Genomic DNA, 14430 nt, shown 5'->3' with positions numbered 1-14430 from the left:
TAGAACTATAAACTTTACAATAAGGCTTTATATGTTAACACTACTAATGCAATTGCTAATAATTTTACAGCATTTATTAATGCAGGTTCATGCTGATTTCTCCATTTACTAGTAAAGACATGTTTAAGAATTCAAGTTGTATAAATTAAGGGTATCAATCAATCAATCAATCAATCAACATAAACCTAAATTAATTAATGCACAAAAAAGTCCTGTCATTGTTCATTTGTCATTCCTAATACATTAAGGTTAATAAATTAAACCTCATTGTAAAGTGTTTCAAATAGAATTTGGTTTTTTAACATGTACTTACAGACTGAAGTGACAGCAAATATTAGCCAGTGTAGGTACATGTTCAGTAGATCCCAACTGCCTCGAATATTTTAGCTAAAGCATGAGTATTCACTCTTGAACAGATATCGGTCATTTGGCCATATTTAAGCACTGTGAGAAACATGCCCCACCTCCAAAATATGGCCCAAATATTTTATTTATGGTAAGGTTAACAACACCTGTTAACACATATCACAGAAAGTAATTATAATGCCTTAAAATATAGTCAAATATTTCTGTAAACATATAACTACTCTTAAAACAATCCTCTTTGCAGCTTTTCTACTTATATATGAGTAAATATGAGATGACACTCCTGCAGGGAGAGAAAGACCACCGCTTACAGATGACCAAAGTAATTATGTGTTGTTTATTCATATTGCTAAAGGGCAACAGACCTGTCAGTTTAATATAATACATGAGCTTTCAAAAGTCTGAATGTTCAAATATTGGCAAAAGATTGGCAGGTGTGCATTGTCTAATGTCCAGCAGTTCATCCCTAGTAAAAGTTATAGGAAAACAGTGACTGAAGACAGGACATACAAACAAACAATAAAACCAGAAAAACGGGGGAGCTCCAAACTGATGCTCCATCTGTGGAGCCTTCTGTCCTGTTCATGAACTTTTTTTTATCTTGTACTTTATTTGTTAGAACAAATTTTCTATTCATTCTTGAGGCGTGGGACAAAACAGGTCCAGCAAGGGTAACTGCTATTAGCTTTAAAAATTAAAAATATTTTCAATTTTAAATGTCATGAGGGATTAATAATAGAATGTATTTAACAGAATTATCACCTTCAATTTAATTTTCTCATTATTATACCAAATCTGTGTTTCTTAATGTCCTCTCACTACATCTAAAACAGTGTGTCCACAGAGAAGGGTTCAATCATGCATATGCAATAAAATGGATAAAAATGTTTTTTAATGATGAAAAAGAGCTTGTTTTATCAAAAGCAACACTTAATAATATCTCCTGTCAAAGCAAGGTTGTTTTTTTTAATGACACATGCATGTTTCATAAGATTTTAAAGTTGCGTCCCCACTTTTTGTCAACACCGTGAGACATTCAATAAAATGTAATAAAATCAAGGAATATCAGGGGCAGCTGTCATTTGAATGCTGTTAAAGATAAAGTTGAAATTATATTACACAGTCCAAGGTAAAAAAGCACATTTTGTTAAAAAAGAGAAAAGTTGGGAGGTTGTATCAAAGCATAGCTCAGTAGCTTAGTACATATAAGAAATATAAATTTAGTTTCATTTGTCTGAGTACAAGGTTTTATTTTTTCAATTGTGCACCCTGTTTTGTCCCACTTCTCAAGAATGAGAGGAAGCAAGACAAAAACAACAACAACAGCTAACTACAACCGTTACATGAGTTCTCGCAAGGAATCAGCAACCATGTGGTAAGCAGAAATGTGGAATGATTTTGAGGATCTAGTCATTTGCCATTTGTTGAATAACAATCCCATTTCCTCCAGTATTTTTCCTCTTTGTCCTTCTGTAACTGAAGGGAGAAGGTCACATAGCATATTTGACTGACAATACTAAGACACAATACTATACAAGACTGATAATAAGATCCACATTGGGTTTCTCTTGAGCTAACATTTATTGACATCATTTTTTTTTTAAGTTCTTGAAGAGGTAATTATCACTTTTACAAAAAACATTCTGGAGTACCTTGAACTTCAAGTACACAGAAGACTGTGTGGATGAGCTGTTGAGTTTGGCATCCACACTTGACCCCCGGTTCAAAAACCACTACAATAACGATGACAGGATCAAAGCCACTGGGACAGCAGTGACGGCAGAACTCATGGCTATGGTGACAGAGGAAGACAGCCTTATATACTAAGCACTTGTCTACTTACATGACGTATTTTCTGTATTTGGCTCAAGTGTCCAGGTGTATGTAAAACTATTAATTACCCGATGGGACAAACTACATCATAGCATCTTGTTGATCATGTTATAAAAATGCAACAACGTTTTTACAGAGCTTTATTTACACATTTTATTTTTCAGTATTTATATTAAAATAAACATCCAAATGTAAATGCAAAAGTTCCTATGTAACTGAAGTTCCTGTGTTTGTTATTAAGTGATAAAAAGCAGTTGCAAAAGTTTTACAAAACATGCACATTCATCTCTGCACCAATACAGTGTGCACTTTATGGTTTACTGCCAAATTATGCATAATACATAATGTCAGCTCCTGAACATGATGACTGATGGGATATTACTCGTTTCGCTTCCGTTTCAGTTTTTATAACCATTTCTTACTATGTGTAAGTAAGTTGTTGTTTTTTAGCATGTAAGTTTGACAGTGTTATTTTTTAGGATTACTGATAAACTACTGTCGTTTGATTTGTATTATTTGTATTTGTTATTTATTTTAATTTTAGTTACATTATGTCTGAATTTATTTTGTCTGTGTAGGTCTTTTTATTAAGTTTTTAGTTTGATTTAATTTGAGTTATTTTAATACTTCAGCAAACTAAATGAAAATGAAATAATATATATATATTGAATTTATAAATGTGTATGTACATATACAGTATTAATATATGTATGTGTGTGTGGTTGTACATACATATGTTTTTTTGGTGTTTGGCTTAGTGTTATGTTAGAATCATTATTATACTCGTATACCTTTTGTTCTTTAATATTTTGAATTGTTTTTAGCTTTATTTTTTGTTTTTCATTTAAATGTTAAGTTTTGAAAATTTGCTGTATGCATTTGTCATTTTTATTTAATCTCTTTATTAAATAAATGTGTATAGGTAGTATTTATAAAGTTTTAGCTTTTAGTTTTGGATCTGTTTTTTGTTGTTTTAATACTACAATTGATTGCTTCTGTTGTCCTCATTTGTAAGTCGCTTTGGATAAAAGCCTCTAATAAATGACTAAATAAATAAATATGCTTAGCCTCAAATACTGCTCCGATGCTGTAAATATGCATAAACATGACCAACTGACAGACATCAGTTTAAGAGTGAATTCTTTATTCTATAAAAGAAGTATCTCAGACAGTTCTTTCACCTTTATTTTCTACAGCAGTCTTAGCAAACCTTCAGAGTCCTCAGTTCAAGTTCTCTGCCTTTGGCAAGGACTAGGGCATAATGATGCTCACTTTGAATGGTATTTACCCAAGATAAACAATTTTGCAGATAAGTTGAGAGAACTATTTCAAAACTTCAGAAATATAAATGCAGTGATAATCATATTAAATGATAAAAAGGGTTAGTGATCTTAGTCAAGTAAACTATCAGTAAAATATGCACGGAGTGGACTAACCTGTGATGCAGAGCATGCAATGTGTTATTTTACTCTCTTCTTAACTCCATGAGGCTGTATCAAATGAATGATGCATTTTCCGGGCAGAATAATTAAAATGTCTTGATTCATACAATCAGTTAAGTTCAAATTAGTAAAGATTGTAATGCTCATTTACAAATATGAAATATGGCATACATGTTTTTAATATTACCATTTGCAACACCACAGCCCAGAACTTAGATATCTACTGTAAGCAATTTATCTTAGATAAAAACTGATTAGATATGATCAGGAAATCTCTAGCATTGTCTAGAGTTTATCACATTTTCCAGAATTATAAAAGAGACATATGCAGAGTCATTTACTGAATTATTCAAATACACAGCAACAGAAAAGTTACATGGCTTTTGTGCACAATAAATGCATTGTATCAAATAAGTACAGTTAAAGACACTTAATATAAAGTGAGTCCACTTTTATTTAGCAATTAACTTCTGCTTACTAAATCAAATCAATATGTGGTGTGACCAGGAAAACACCTAAGAACACTTGTGAACACTCTCTGCTGTCAGGTTTGCATCTCTAGGCCCTGTTTAAGAAGCATTTTCATTGATCTGATCACAAGTGGACAACACTAAATACTGGTGTAAGCGGTGTCTAAAATATTTTGAGCTTCACCGGATTGCTTTATTGTAAAAGCTCATGTGGTCGAACGCATCTGAACACCCGCCTCCTCTCTGCCTACTGACCTAATTGTTGTTAAGTGCACTAGCTAGACGGAATTTAAACTTTGCGATTTGAAACCATGCTTTAAGTTTGAAATCAAAAAAAAAAAAAAGTAAAAAGCACAATGTTAACCCTGCATCTTCTCACTGTGACCAGACACCACAATCCAGCCAGCATAAGACTCTGTGTGACAGCAGGTACCTAAAGAATAAATAATTGACGTGTAAAGTAATACAAAAATAATTAAATATCCATAATAATATCCATGACATAATATCTCTCCAATTGATTTTAGCAGGATTTTTTTATTATTAATGTCTATATAAACTATGTACAAACTGTAAATGACAGTTAGTATTGTGTGGCATTTCATGTATACGAGACATCAGTATGAAACCCAGCTCTTCCCAAGCATGGTCAGAAACACAATAATGGTAATTAAATAAAGAACCAAGAAGGTCACATCTATGATTCTTGCCACTCGAATCCATCTCTGCATCCCATTCTGATCTCTAACTGAGTCTGGGGAGTTGTGCAGGTCTCTTACAATATCTATAAGAGGGAATACAAAACATGTCTGCTCTGAATAAACACTATATATAGTGTGGTCTACATTATCCCATATATACAATTCTTCAATGAAGAATAATTGCTGACACTTTCATAGAAAAAGTAGAAGAATAATAAAAACAAATAAAACAAAAAAAATAGATAACATGTGATTTTGATGTGGTTTATTCAAAGGTCAATTGTATTTGCTTTCCTTTCTCCTGTGTACCAGAATGATAAAGCAAGCAAATCTTAAACTTAATTCCACTAATAAACCTTAATTTGAGAACTGAAAGTATAAGATAAGAAAAAAAAATCACATAATCGGATGCTGTCTTGACTCTTACCATCTCGGCCACTAACAGCAGCTGTGTTTTCCACTGATCTCTTCTCGGCTCCTTTAGCCATCAGGAAAGACACAAGGATGGTCTCCAGAATGCTGAAACCAATGAGACTGAAAATCACACTGCAGTAAATGCCTGTGAAGAGAACAAACTATGATGGAAACAGCTGAATTGCCTTTGAAATAAATTTGTTTGTTTGTTTAAATCATGTGTTGGAAGTGGAGGCATGTGGTATTTCTCTACAGTTCTTTTTTTTTTTTCGTGTTAAAAAATACTTTCTCATTCCATAAATATAGAGACAACTATAAGTAAGTCATTAGTTGGTTGCTATCCTTAAAAAGTGTAAACACTCTGGCTCTGTGACCCTCTCCAATAATTTCTTAAAGGGGACATCAGATGCCCATTTTACACAAGTTGGTATGATTCTTTAGGGACTTCATGAAATGCCGGTAACATACTTTGGTTAAAATTCCTCAACGTTAGTATAAAACAACACCCTTTTTACCTTGTCAAAAACAGCTCTGTTCACAACGACCCGTTTCAGTGCATGTCTCTTTAAATGATAATGAGCTACTGCTCACCCCACCCCTATCTTAAGGGCTTTTCGCACCGCTTTAGTTCCAGAACTAAATGTACAGTACTAAAGTACTGGGACGATTTTGCGCGAACTATTTCCCAGTACCATTTAAAGGGTTGCATTCGCACCGACAGTGTGTCGGTCGACAGCGAGGTCATTTGTGCACGGCGTTCAACAACAGAAACAAAGAAGAACAACATTAACAACAGGAGGATGGAGGACGCTGTGATAGGAGCTGAGTGTTTGTTGTGTCTCGCAGGTTTCACAATAATGGACATGGAATGTCGACGTATACGTAAAGCGATTGAAAGAACGGAAAGGAGGACTAAGAATCTCCAACGACAACTGGCAGTGCTACATTTGCTACAAGTGCCTGCACTTCAGCGTCCGTCCATCTATCGCTGTTCTCCATACTTGCGAAATAAGTTGACACAATGTTTACAGTATGTTTACACGGCGTTGTAAATCATGGTGGGTGAGGGCGTTCTCGTACGCGTTTGGCCAATCAATGTCTACTTACGTCACGATTAGTACCAGTTGTGCTGGTTAGACCCTGCTCCGGAGTAGGAGCTCATTTGGTTCTCGAAAAAGGCAGTCCGGTACTAAAATCGCACCCAGTTCCGGCGGTGCGAAAACGCCAAAAAGTGGGTAGTTCCACAATTAGTTCTGGTACTATGAAAAGGTTCCTGCGGTGCGAAAGGCCATTTATATGGGGTGTGTCGACACAAGACACGTGAATATGGTTCAGTCCGTATATGGCTCGGAGGTGGTCTTATTTAAATAGCTAGCTAGCTACGTAGAAACCTGCTGCAAATTGAAAAGCTCGCTGGATGACAGAGTTTCAGACTCAGACAGCCCATAATAAACTGGCTGCATGTTTTCTTTTCAGCTTTTCTGAGCTGGCAGACATGCCAGAAACCTGACTGAATGCAAGAAAAGCTAAAAAGAAAAAGAAAAAAAAAAGAAAATTTCATCCAATGTCCCCTTTAAATACTACTTAAAAAATGTCCTTAAATGTTCATGGTAAGTGCAAATGACTCACCTATTTTTTATTTCATAGGAAAAAAAAAATTCTCTGTGCTCTAGGTTAAATGCCTAATTCGAACCATCCAGCTTATAGATTGCATTTTTAACTAATTAAGACATGAGCATGTCAGTGTTAGACTCACCAATCAATGGGATTTCATTAGCTGTAGAGGGCAGCGTGTCGTTAAGAATCAGCAGCAAAACAGAAATAGACAGCAGTAAAGTCACTTTAAAGCTCAGCTTTTCTGCTCCACTTGCGTCAATGAAGAAGGACATCACATCCAGCACAAGGAAGAAAAATACTGGTATTATAATGTTTATGACATACAGTAGAGGTCTCCTCTTGATGGTGATCTGCCATGGACAAACAGAAAATGTCTAAACAATACAGCAGTGAAGCCAAATCAGTATTGAAATCAAGAGCAAGTGTGTTAACAGTTTTGTTTACGGAATAATACAATATAAAATGACAGAAATTAATTCAACATTAATTAATTATAATAAAGGCAGAGCCGTATTGGCCATTTTATTGCCACAGAATGTGTGAAAAGTATGTGCCAAAATTTAAAAGCTTTGGTTAGAAGTGCCAGCTTGCATGGAGAGGTTGTTGGGACTCCAGAGACACCAGCAACTTCAAATACCGGTCTTTTTAATACAAATTGCATGAGAACTGTGACTTGCTTAATAATGTGGAACAATCTCTTTAAGAAGACCTGGCAAACTATTTAAGAAACCTCTCTGAGATTGATGCCAGTTATCTAAAAAAATATGAAAACATCAAACTATTTCCTTTATAATACATAATAATTTGGAACACAGTGTATAGTTTTCGGTAGATATACTGTAGATATAATGAAGTCTCTTATGACCACCATGGCAGTATTTATTTGATTAAAAATACAGTAGGCTAATATTGTGAAAGATTATTACAATTTGAAATAACTATTTTCTATTTGAATATATTTTAAAATGCTTTTCCCCCCCTGTGATGCTATGCTGAATTTTCAGCATCATTACTCCAATCTTCAGTGTCACATTAAGTCAGACATGTTGCTTTCCATAATGCCTTTCCATAGCCAACATGCACTGGTCAGACACTGATCATTCTGCGCAGCACTGCATGAAGTCAAACACACCAACAGAATCTCTCAATGTGCTGGTCACTGCTGATGTTACACTTTCAGGTGCATATACTCCAGAGATAATTAAAGGGATAGTTCACCCAAAAATGAAAACGGTGCTTAAACAAGGCGCAGCACATGCGTGTTCAACGTAAGCGGCAGCACGTGCATGCGTTGTTTACATTTAGAGGAGAGCAAGTGCATGTGTGGTGATACTCTCCATAATGGTGGCACGCCATGGCAGACGGGATGAGGAGGAGACAAATTGATGAATAAAGTCATTATTTTTTGTTTTCTTTGCACACAAAAAGTATTCTTGTAGCTTCGCAAAATTACGGTTGAACCACTGATGTCACATGGACTATTTTATCGATGTCCTTACTACGGGCCTGGGAACATTTCAGTTGTGTTGCTGTCTATGGAGGGTCAAAGAGCTCTCGGATTTAATCAAAAATATCTTAAATTGTGTTCTGAAGATGAATGAAGGTCTTACAGGTTTGGAGTAATTAATGACAGAATTTTCATTTTTGGGTGATCTATGCTTGACGTCAAACAAAGGTTGGGTTTTTACTTTCAACCAAAATTTGACATCTGAGCAACATTTGAGTCCGTATCCAATGCCCAATGGGAAGCTTCCTGCTAAAATCTTTATAAGAATTTTAGGGGATAATGTTCAAATGTTATCAATAAACATTTTTAGAATGTGTTTAGAGAATGTTATCCTACATTTTAGGAGAATATTCTTGGAACAAAAATAAAACTTGCCACTGAAAACATTACCAAAACACAGAATAATGTTCTCAGAACATTCTTAGAACAATAACACTTCTAGCTGGGGAATCAAGCTAAATCGGGTTGGATTTCTTTGGTTTTGTGAAATCTAGTCCTACTCTGCAGCTTGCTGCATGAGAAAGTAAAGAAAATCCACACATATGCAAGGATCCTGACAGAGAATCATATTATTAAAGTATCCTCTTGAGTCCCACCAGTGGTGTAACATAGTAATGATGAGCCCCAGTGCAGGCTATTACGACAGGCCCTCCTGGGCTGCACGGTTATGAAGCACATACAAACACAGCAAATTTTTGCCTAACCTACTTAATTTAGACCAACTAAAACCAGTACCTTATCAGTTTCTTATATTAAATTGAACCGTTCTCTTTGTGTGCGTCTCTCTCCAACACGCACAATGCGGCTGTGTATGCGCCTGGCCGCAGCAGCTAGAAGTACCAAATTAATCGTGTTGGATTTCACAGTCGTCAGCATGTGTTACTGTCACGGCTCGCCTACTGTGGCGGAAACGAGGAGACGAAGGAGCGCGGAAACCAACGGGATAAACATCAACAGTCTTTATTCTTTTAAACAACGGGGAACATAGGCAAGATCACACACGTAGACTGAGGGGTTGACGAACAATTCCGGACGCTGTACATGGAAACACACAGGGACTAATCAAGGGACTAATCACGGAAATTAATGGGACACAGCTGAAACTAATGGAACTCAAATAGGATTTGGAAAACCAAAAATGGGCATAATCATGAAAACTGGAACACGTGGGGGAGGAAAACGCAACACGAGACATGGATAGAGTCTGACATTTACTCCCCCCTCCCGGAAGGCACGTTCCGCGCCGTATAACATCCAATGAGGAGGGGGGGTGGGCGCTCTGGAGGCCTCTAGGGACAGGGTTACTAGACGGAAGGCCTCCAGGGTGGTGCCCATTCCAGGACCCATGGCGGATCTGGCAGTTCAGGAGGCCATGACGGATCAGGGGACTCAGGAGGCCATGGTGGAGCTGGGAATTCAGGGGGCCATGGCGGAGCATGGAACTCAGGGGGCCATGGCAGAGCAGCTTCCGAGGCTGCGGCCCCAGCCCCCACCCCGGCCTCTATGGCTGGAGCCCTACTACCCCCCCCCAAAGAAAAATCCTTGGAGAGGATAGCGGGCTCTAAGGCCCTCTTGGGGCCAAAACCGGGGATTGAACTGCGGATCAGGAGCCCTCCCTGGGCTCAACGGGGGATCAGGAGCCCTCCCTGGGCTCGACTCAGGGACAGGAACCCTCACTGGGCTAAACTCGGGGACGGGAACCCTCACTGGGCTAAACTCGGGGACAGGAGCCCTCCGTGGGCTATACTCGGGAACTGGAGCCCTCCGTGAGCTATAATCAGGAACTGGAGCCATCCATGGGCTATACTTGGGAACAGGGGCCCACGCAGGAGCGAGCTCTGGGGCTGGAGCCAATACTGGAGCGAGCTCTGGGGCTGGGGCCGACACTGGAGCGAGCTCTGGGGCTGGAGCCGACACTGGAGCGAGCTCTGGGGCTGGGGCCGACACTGGAGCGAGCTCTGGGGCTAGAACCGACTGCCTTTTTCTCCTCAGGTTTCTTCTTTGGTTACGGGTGAATTGGGCAGCCGGTGTCCCCAACACCTCACCGCTTTTTGCAACATCTCGCGGCACGCACGGTCACAGAAACATCTCCATTCGATAAGAAATTAATTGGTCTGTGTTAAATAACAGGCGATCTATCGCTGGAATGTGTTATGGCAAGTGCTCGTTGCTGCTGTTATTAGTTCTCTCTTGGCACTCGTGCACAATGCGCAGTCTTCACACAGACGATCGAGTGCTTCATTCTGGTAAAAGCACAAAATGAACACTTTTGGTTTTAATGAGGAAAAAAAAAAAACTATACGAGGGTGAATTAGAACCCAGAACCTCAGAAATGCGTGACAAAAATTCTGTCACTAGACCATTAAATCACACAAATAATATGTGCAAATTTATATATTTATTCACTACTGTTAAGAATCTCGGCAGTAATTATATTGTATTATTAATATTTATATTTATATTGATATAGTCACTTCGTCGCCAGGGGCAGTGATGTGGGCAGTGCCTGCGTGCGCAGCGGGCCACCCCGCCGCACGGGCCCCACGGGTCTGTAGTTACACCACTGAGTCCCAACCACTGATAAACACAAAATTTGCATGTTGACTGTAAAAATGAAAAAAAAAAATAAATAAAATAAAAGCCATCATTAAAATAAAAAATCCATCAAAATTTTTTTTTTTGTTTTTTTATAATCAAACTTTGGCATTTAATCTTTACGTGTTATTTTTCCTGATATAAACTGTAAAATTGAAAATAAAAGCATTTTTTTTTTAAAGAAAAACATGTTTGTGCAGGATGTGCGGGAATTTTGTATGTCCCACCCTTTTAAAGGTTCAAATGAAAATCTAATTATTTAGTTCTGGCACATGTTTTGCACACTCTCGGTGGTAAAGAATGGCCAGATGGCCAGGCTTTTTTAGCATTCTAGTTATACATTTAATTTTAATAATTAATCTTGCACGCACTGTATACTCTGTGTTCTGTACCTTGTATATCAGCAGATCCTGTAAATAATCTAGAAGAGTGGCATTAGATTTAGAAGCATCTATACTGAGGAGTTCCCACTCTCCCTGGGCTTGAAAGAACTCCTTGGATTCATGCGTAATGTTTTTATTATCAGAAAATGGATCGATGGTAAGCTCACCAACTGTGAGAAAACAGACAATAAACAATTTTCTTGATTTATTTTTTTTACAATTAATTTATATAAAAATATTGTGTTTTGTCTTGGATTTTAGATGTACTTGAATGCACTGCAGAGTGAAGTGTTATATTGCAGATTTGGGTGTCGAAGGGAAATCTGTAGAGGTCCATCTTACAAGCAGTAGTCAGAGCTAAAATATCAACTGAGACTGACAGGTCCCACCAGAGCAACTGCAAATATGGAGACTCCTTTGTTCCAAACTCTGTTTTGATGCTAAACAAACAACAACAACAAACTGTAATACTGATCGTGACTGACATAATTAAAAAGACAAAGCATAATTAGAGGGCTATACACATTTAATGTAATTTGTACAGACTACTGAAAATCATTTATGTGAAAAATAGAGCTAAACTTTTTTAGAGATATGTAAGAATTTGTTCAGACAAGCAACAAAAAGCATTTCATTTGGCTGGCGTGATGTTTCCGAACAACGTGCACTAGGCGGATAGCGAATCACAACACACTGGGCCAGCTAACCAATCTTTGCAAATTTCTGAGGGAGGGGCTTCATAGAACCAGGAACTCAAAAGACCGTTTTAGGAGACCGGAAAAAGCGGTGTAGAATAAAAGTAAAATATGTGAAAAAATTATGAGATTTAAAAAAACAAAAACAAAGCATGAACACGTTACAGTGCACCCCATAAACACAATCAAGCCTTCGAAAATAGCCGGTCGACCACCCCTTTAAAATAACACTGAAGCAGTGATAGATTTAATGAGATAATAAAGGAATGACTGAGCATTAGTGAAAGGCAGTGGTTGCTGCATTTGAGCACTAGACCCTTGAGTGCTTTGTTATTTTTTATTTATTTATTTTTTGGCTGTCGTAGCTAGTTGTTGTATTAGTGTTTTCAGAAATAACTTTTTTTACATCAGAAAAAGTCGTCTTCTTCTTTTTTAACAGCGGTTGGCATCCATCTTATTGGTGCATTACTGCCCCCTTCTGTTCTGGAGTGTGGATCAGTAAGTAAGTTCACAATCTATTTCTACTATAAATTAGGGATAGAGGGGGAGGAGAAAAAAAAAAAAAGAACCCCTCCATTCCAAAAATACAAAATACCCAGTAATTACCCTTCCTTCCTTACCATCATATCCTATAATAAAGCCCAGTTTCCCTTAAAAAAACTAATAGTTCTCTTACTTGTGCTCTATCACTCAAACCTAGGGTTGTTTTTAAGGTACGTTTCTGCACCCCTACCTCCTTCAGATTATTTTCCATTATCTCTCTCTGCTTCTGGTATCTCCTACAATGTAGAATTGCATGCTCCACTGATTCCTCTTCCTGACACTCCCCACACAGACCCGTCTGATGTTTCCCTACCATTTTTTAATGTTTTATTTAGAGCACAATGTCCCAACCTTAATCTTGTTAATACACTTTCCTCTTTCCTGTTTCCACTTCCTATCTTATTTACTTTGATACTCTTTTGAACATGGTATAGATGTCTCCCTTTCCCCTCATTATCCCACATTTCTTGCCACTTGTGGTTAATTGTTTGCCAGATTATGCACTTCTGCTTTACTGATTCTTATTTGCATTTCTACATTTTCCTTCTTTAAGGCCTTCTTTGCGACCTTGTCCACTCTTTCATTCCCCTTCACTCCTATGTGCGCTGGGACCCATACAAATTTAACTTGTCCTCCCTGGTTTGTTATTCTTGTAACTGAATCAGAAAAAGTCAAGACAGAATAACACCAGGTGATATTGACAGTTGATTAATATCATCATGAAATGTCTGATTCACTGATCACATCTGAAGTCTAAGCACTGATCAGAAGTGTTTTTTATTTTATTTTAATTTGTTTAAATTTCATTTCCTGATTTAATTTTTCCTTCTTCTAAACATCATTTCTCATTCTCTCAGTACTAACCCTATAAATGAAAGTAGCAAAAAAGAGGCAAAAAGAAAATTCGGTAACACTTAACGTCCATTGTTAACAAGTAACTATGCAGGAAGTAATAGGTAGTACTACATTAACACTTAACTTAATACTATTAACTAATAGAGAAGCAATATTAACTAAGCAGTAAGTAGTAGCAAATTTAGGACAAAGGTAGGGTTATTCTTTATTAACTGGTCATAGTTCACAAGTAGTTCTCAATGAGGATATTTTTATTTAATAATTATCAAATATCTAATAAGGAACTACATTTGTCCTAAATTTGCTACTACTTACTGCTTAGTTAATCTCGCTTCTCTATTAGTTAATAGTATTAAGTGTTAATGTACTACCTATTACTTCCTGCATAGTTACTTGTTAACAACGGACCATTATTCTAAAGTGTTACCGAAAATTCTGCAAAAATAAATAAATAAATAAAAAATTATACCTTTCTTTGATAATAATATCTGGAGTCCAAAACATATCTTTTGTTGCTGGAACTGCGTCAATTCCACAAAACTGATCGGACTGCCACTCCATGTTATTGATCCAAGCCTGCAAAGTTATGAATATAAGGTTCACGGTGATCATCAAAGGGCCAGTCCTTCTCAAGTTGGTTGCTGTACCATTTGTCTTTCTTTCTTCAAAAACTCTATGCATTTGTATTGCAAAATCACCAGTATTTTTTTTTTTTACCAAAGCAGTCATCTTTGTGTCATGACCAACAACAAATTTCAGTTATACAGGCGTTTATGGACACCTCAGTATCTCAGCATATGATGCACGCTAAAGACACACTCTTGCCTGAGAGCATGCACAGTGAAATCCTCGAGCAATGCCAAGTGTGCTGTCCTCAAAACCAGTTCAAACACAATAAACAGCTTTTATAGAGTCCTCTTATTAGCAAAGTCATTGCATATCTGCGCTGTTATACAGAGATACATTGCAGCTTTCTTTTTTTGGAAATTTTGAATAAATTTCAGTATGA

The 14430-nt window shown here is 37.2% G+C and overlaps 1 protein-coding gene across 1 annotated transcript; it reads right to left on the bottom strand.

The window, feature by feature from the left end:
* Positions 1-4710: 4710 nt before the first annotated feature.
* Positions 4711-13990, bottom strand: LOC107709297 (5-hydroxytryptamine receptor 3A-like). Its single transcript, XM_016513763.1, has 6 exons — positions 13891-13990; positions 11596-11768; positions 11338-11498; positions 6983-7193; positions 5240-5371; positions 4711-4895 (listed from the first exon to the last, which is right to left on the bottom strand). Exons 1-6 carry the CDS (start codon positions 13980-13982, stop codon positions 4729-4731), a joined length of 936 nt encoding a protein of 311 aa, XP_016369249.1. The 5' UTR covers positions 13983-13990; the 3' UTR covers positions 4711-4728.
* Between the last annotated feature and the right edge of the window lie 440 nt (positions 13991-14430).

Source organism: Sinocyclocheilus rhinocerous, unplaced genomic scaffold (genome assembly GCF_001515625.1).
Source record: "Sinocyclocheilus rhinocerous isolate Xijiao unplaced genomic scaffold, SAMN03320098_v1.1 scaffold5893, whole genome shotgun sequence".
Taxonomy (NCBI): Eukaryota; Metazoa; Chordata; class Actinopteri; order Cypriniformes; family Cyprinidae; genus Sinocyclocheilus; species Sinocyclocheilus rhinocerous.
Note: the sequence above shows the minus strand (reverse complement) of the source record. Positions and strands in the feature narration are given on the sequence as shown.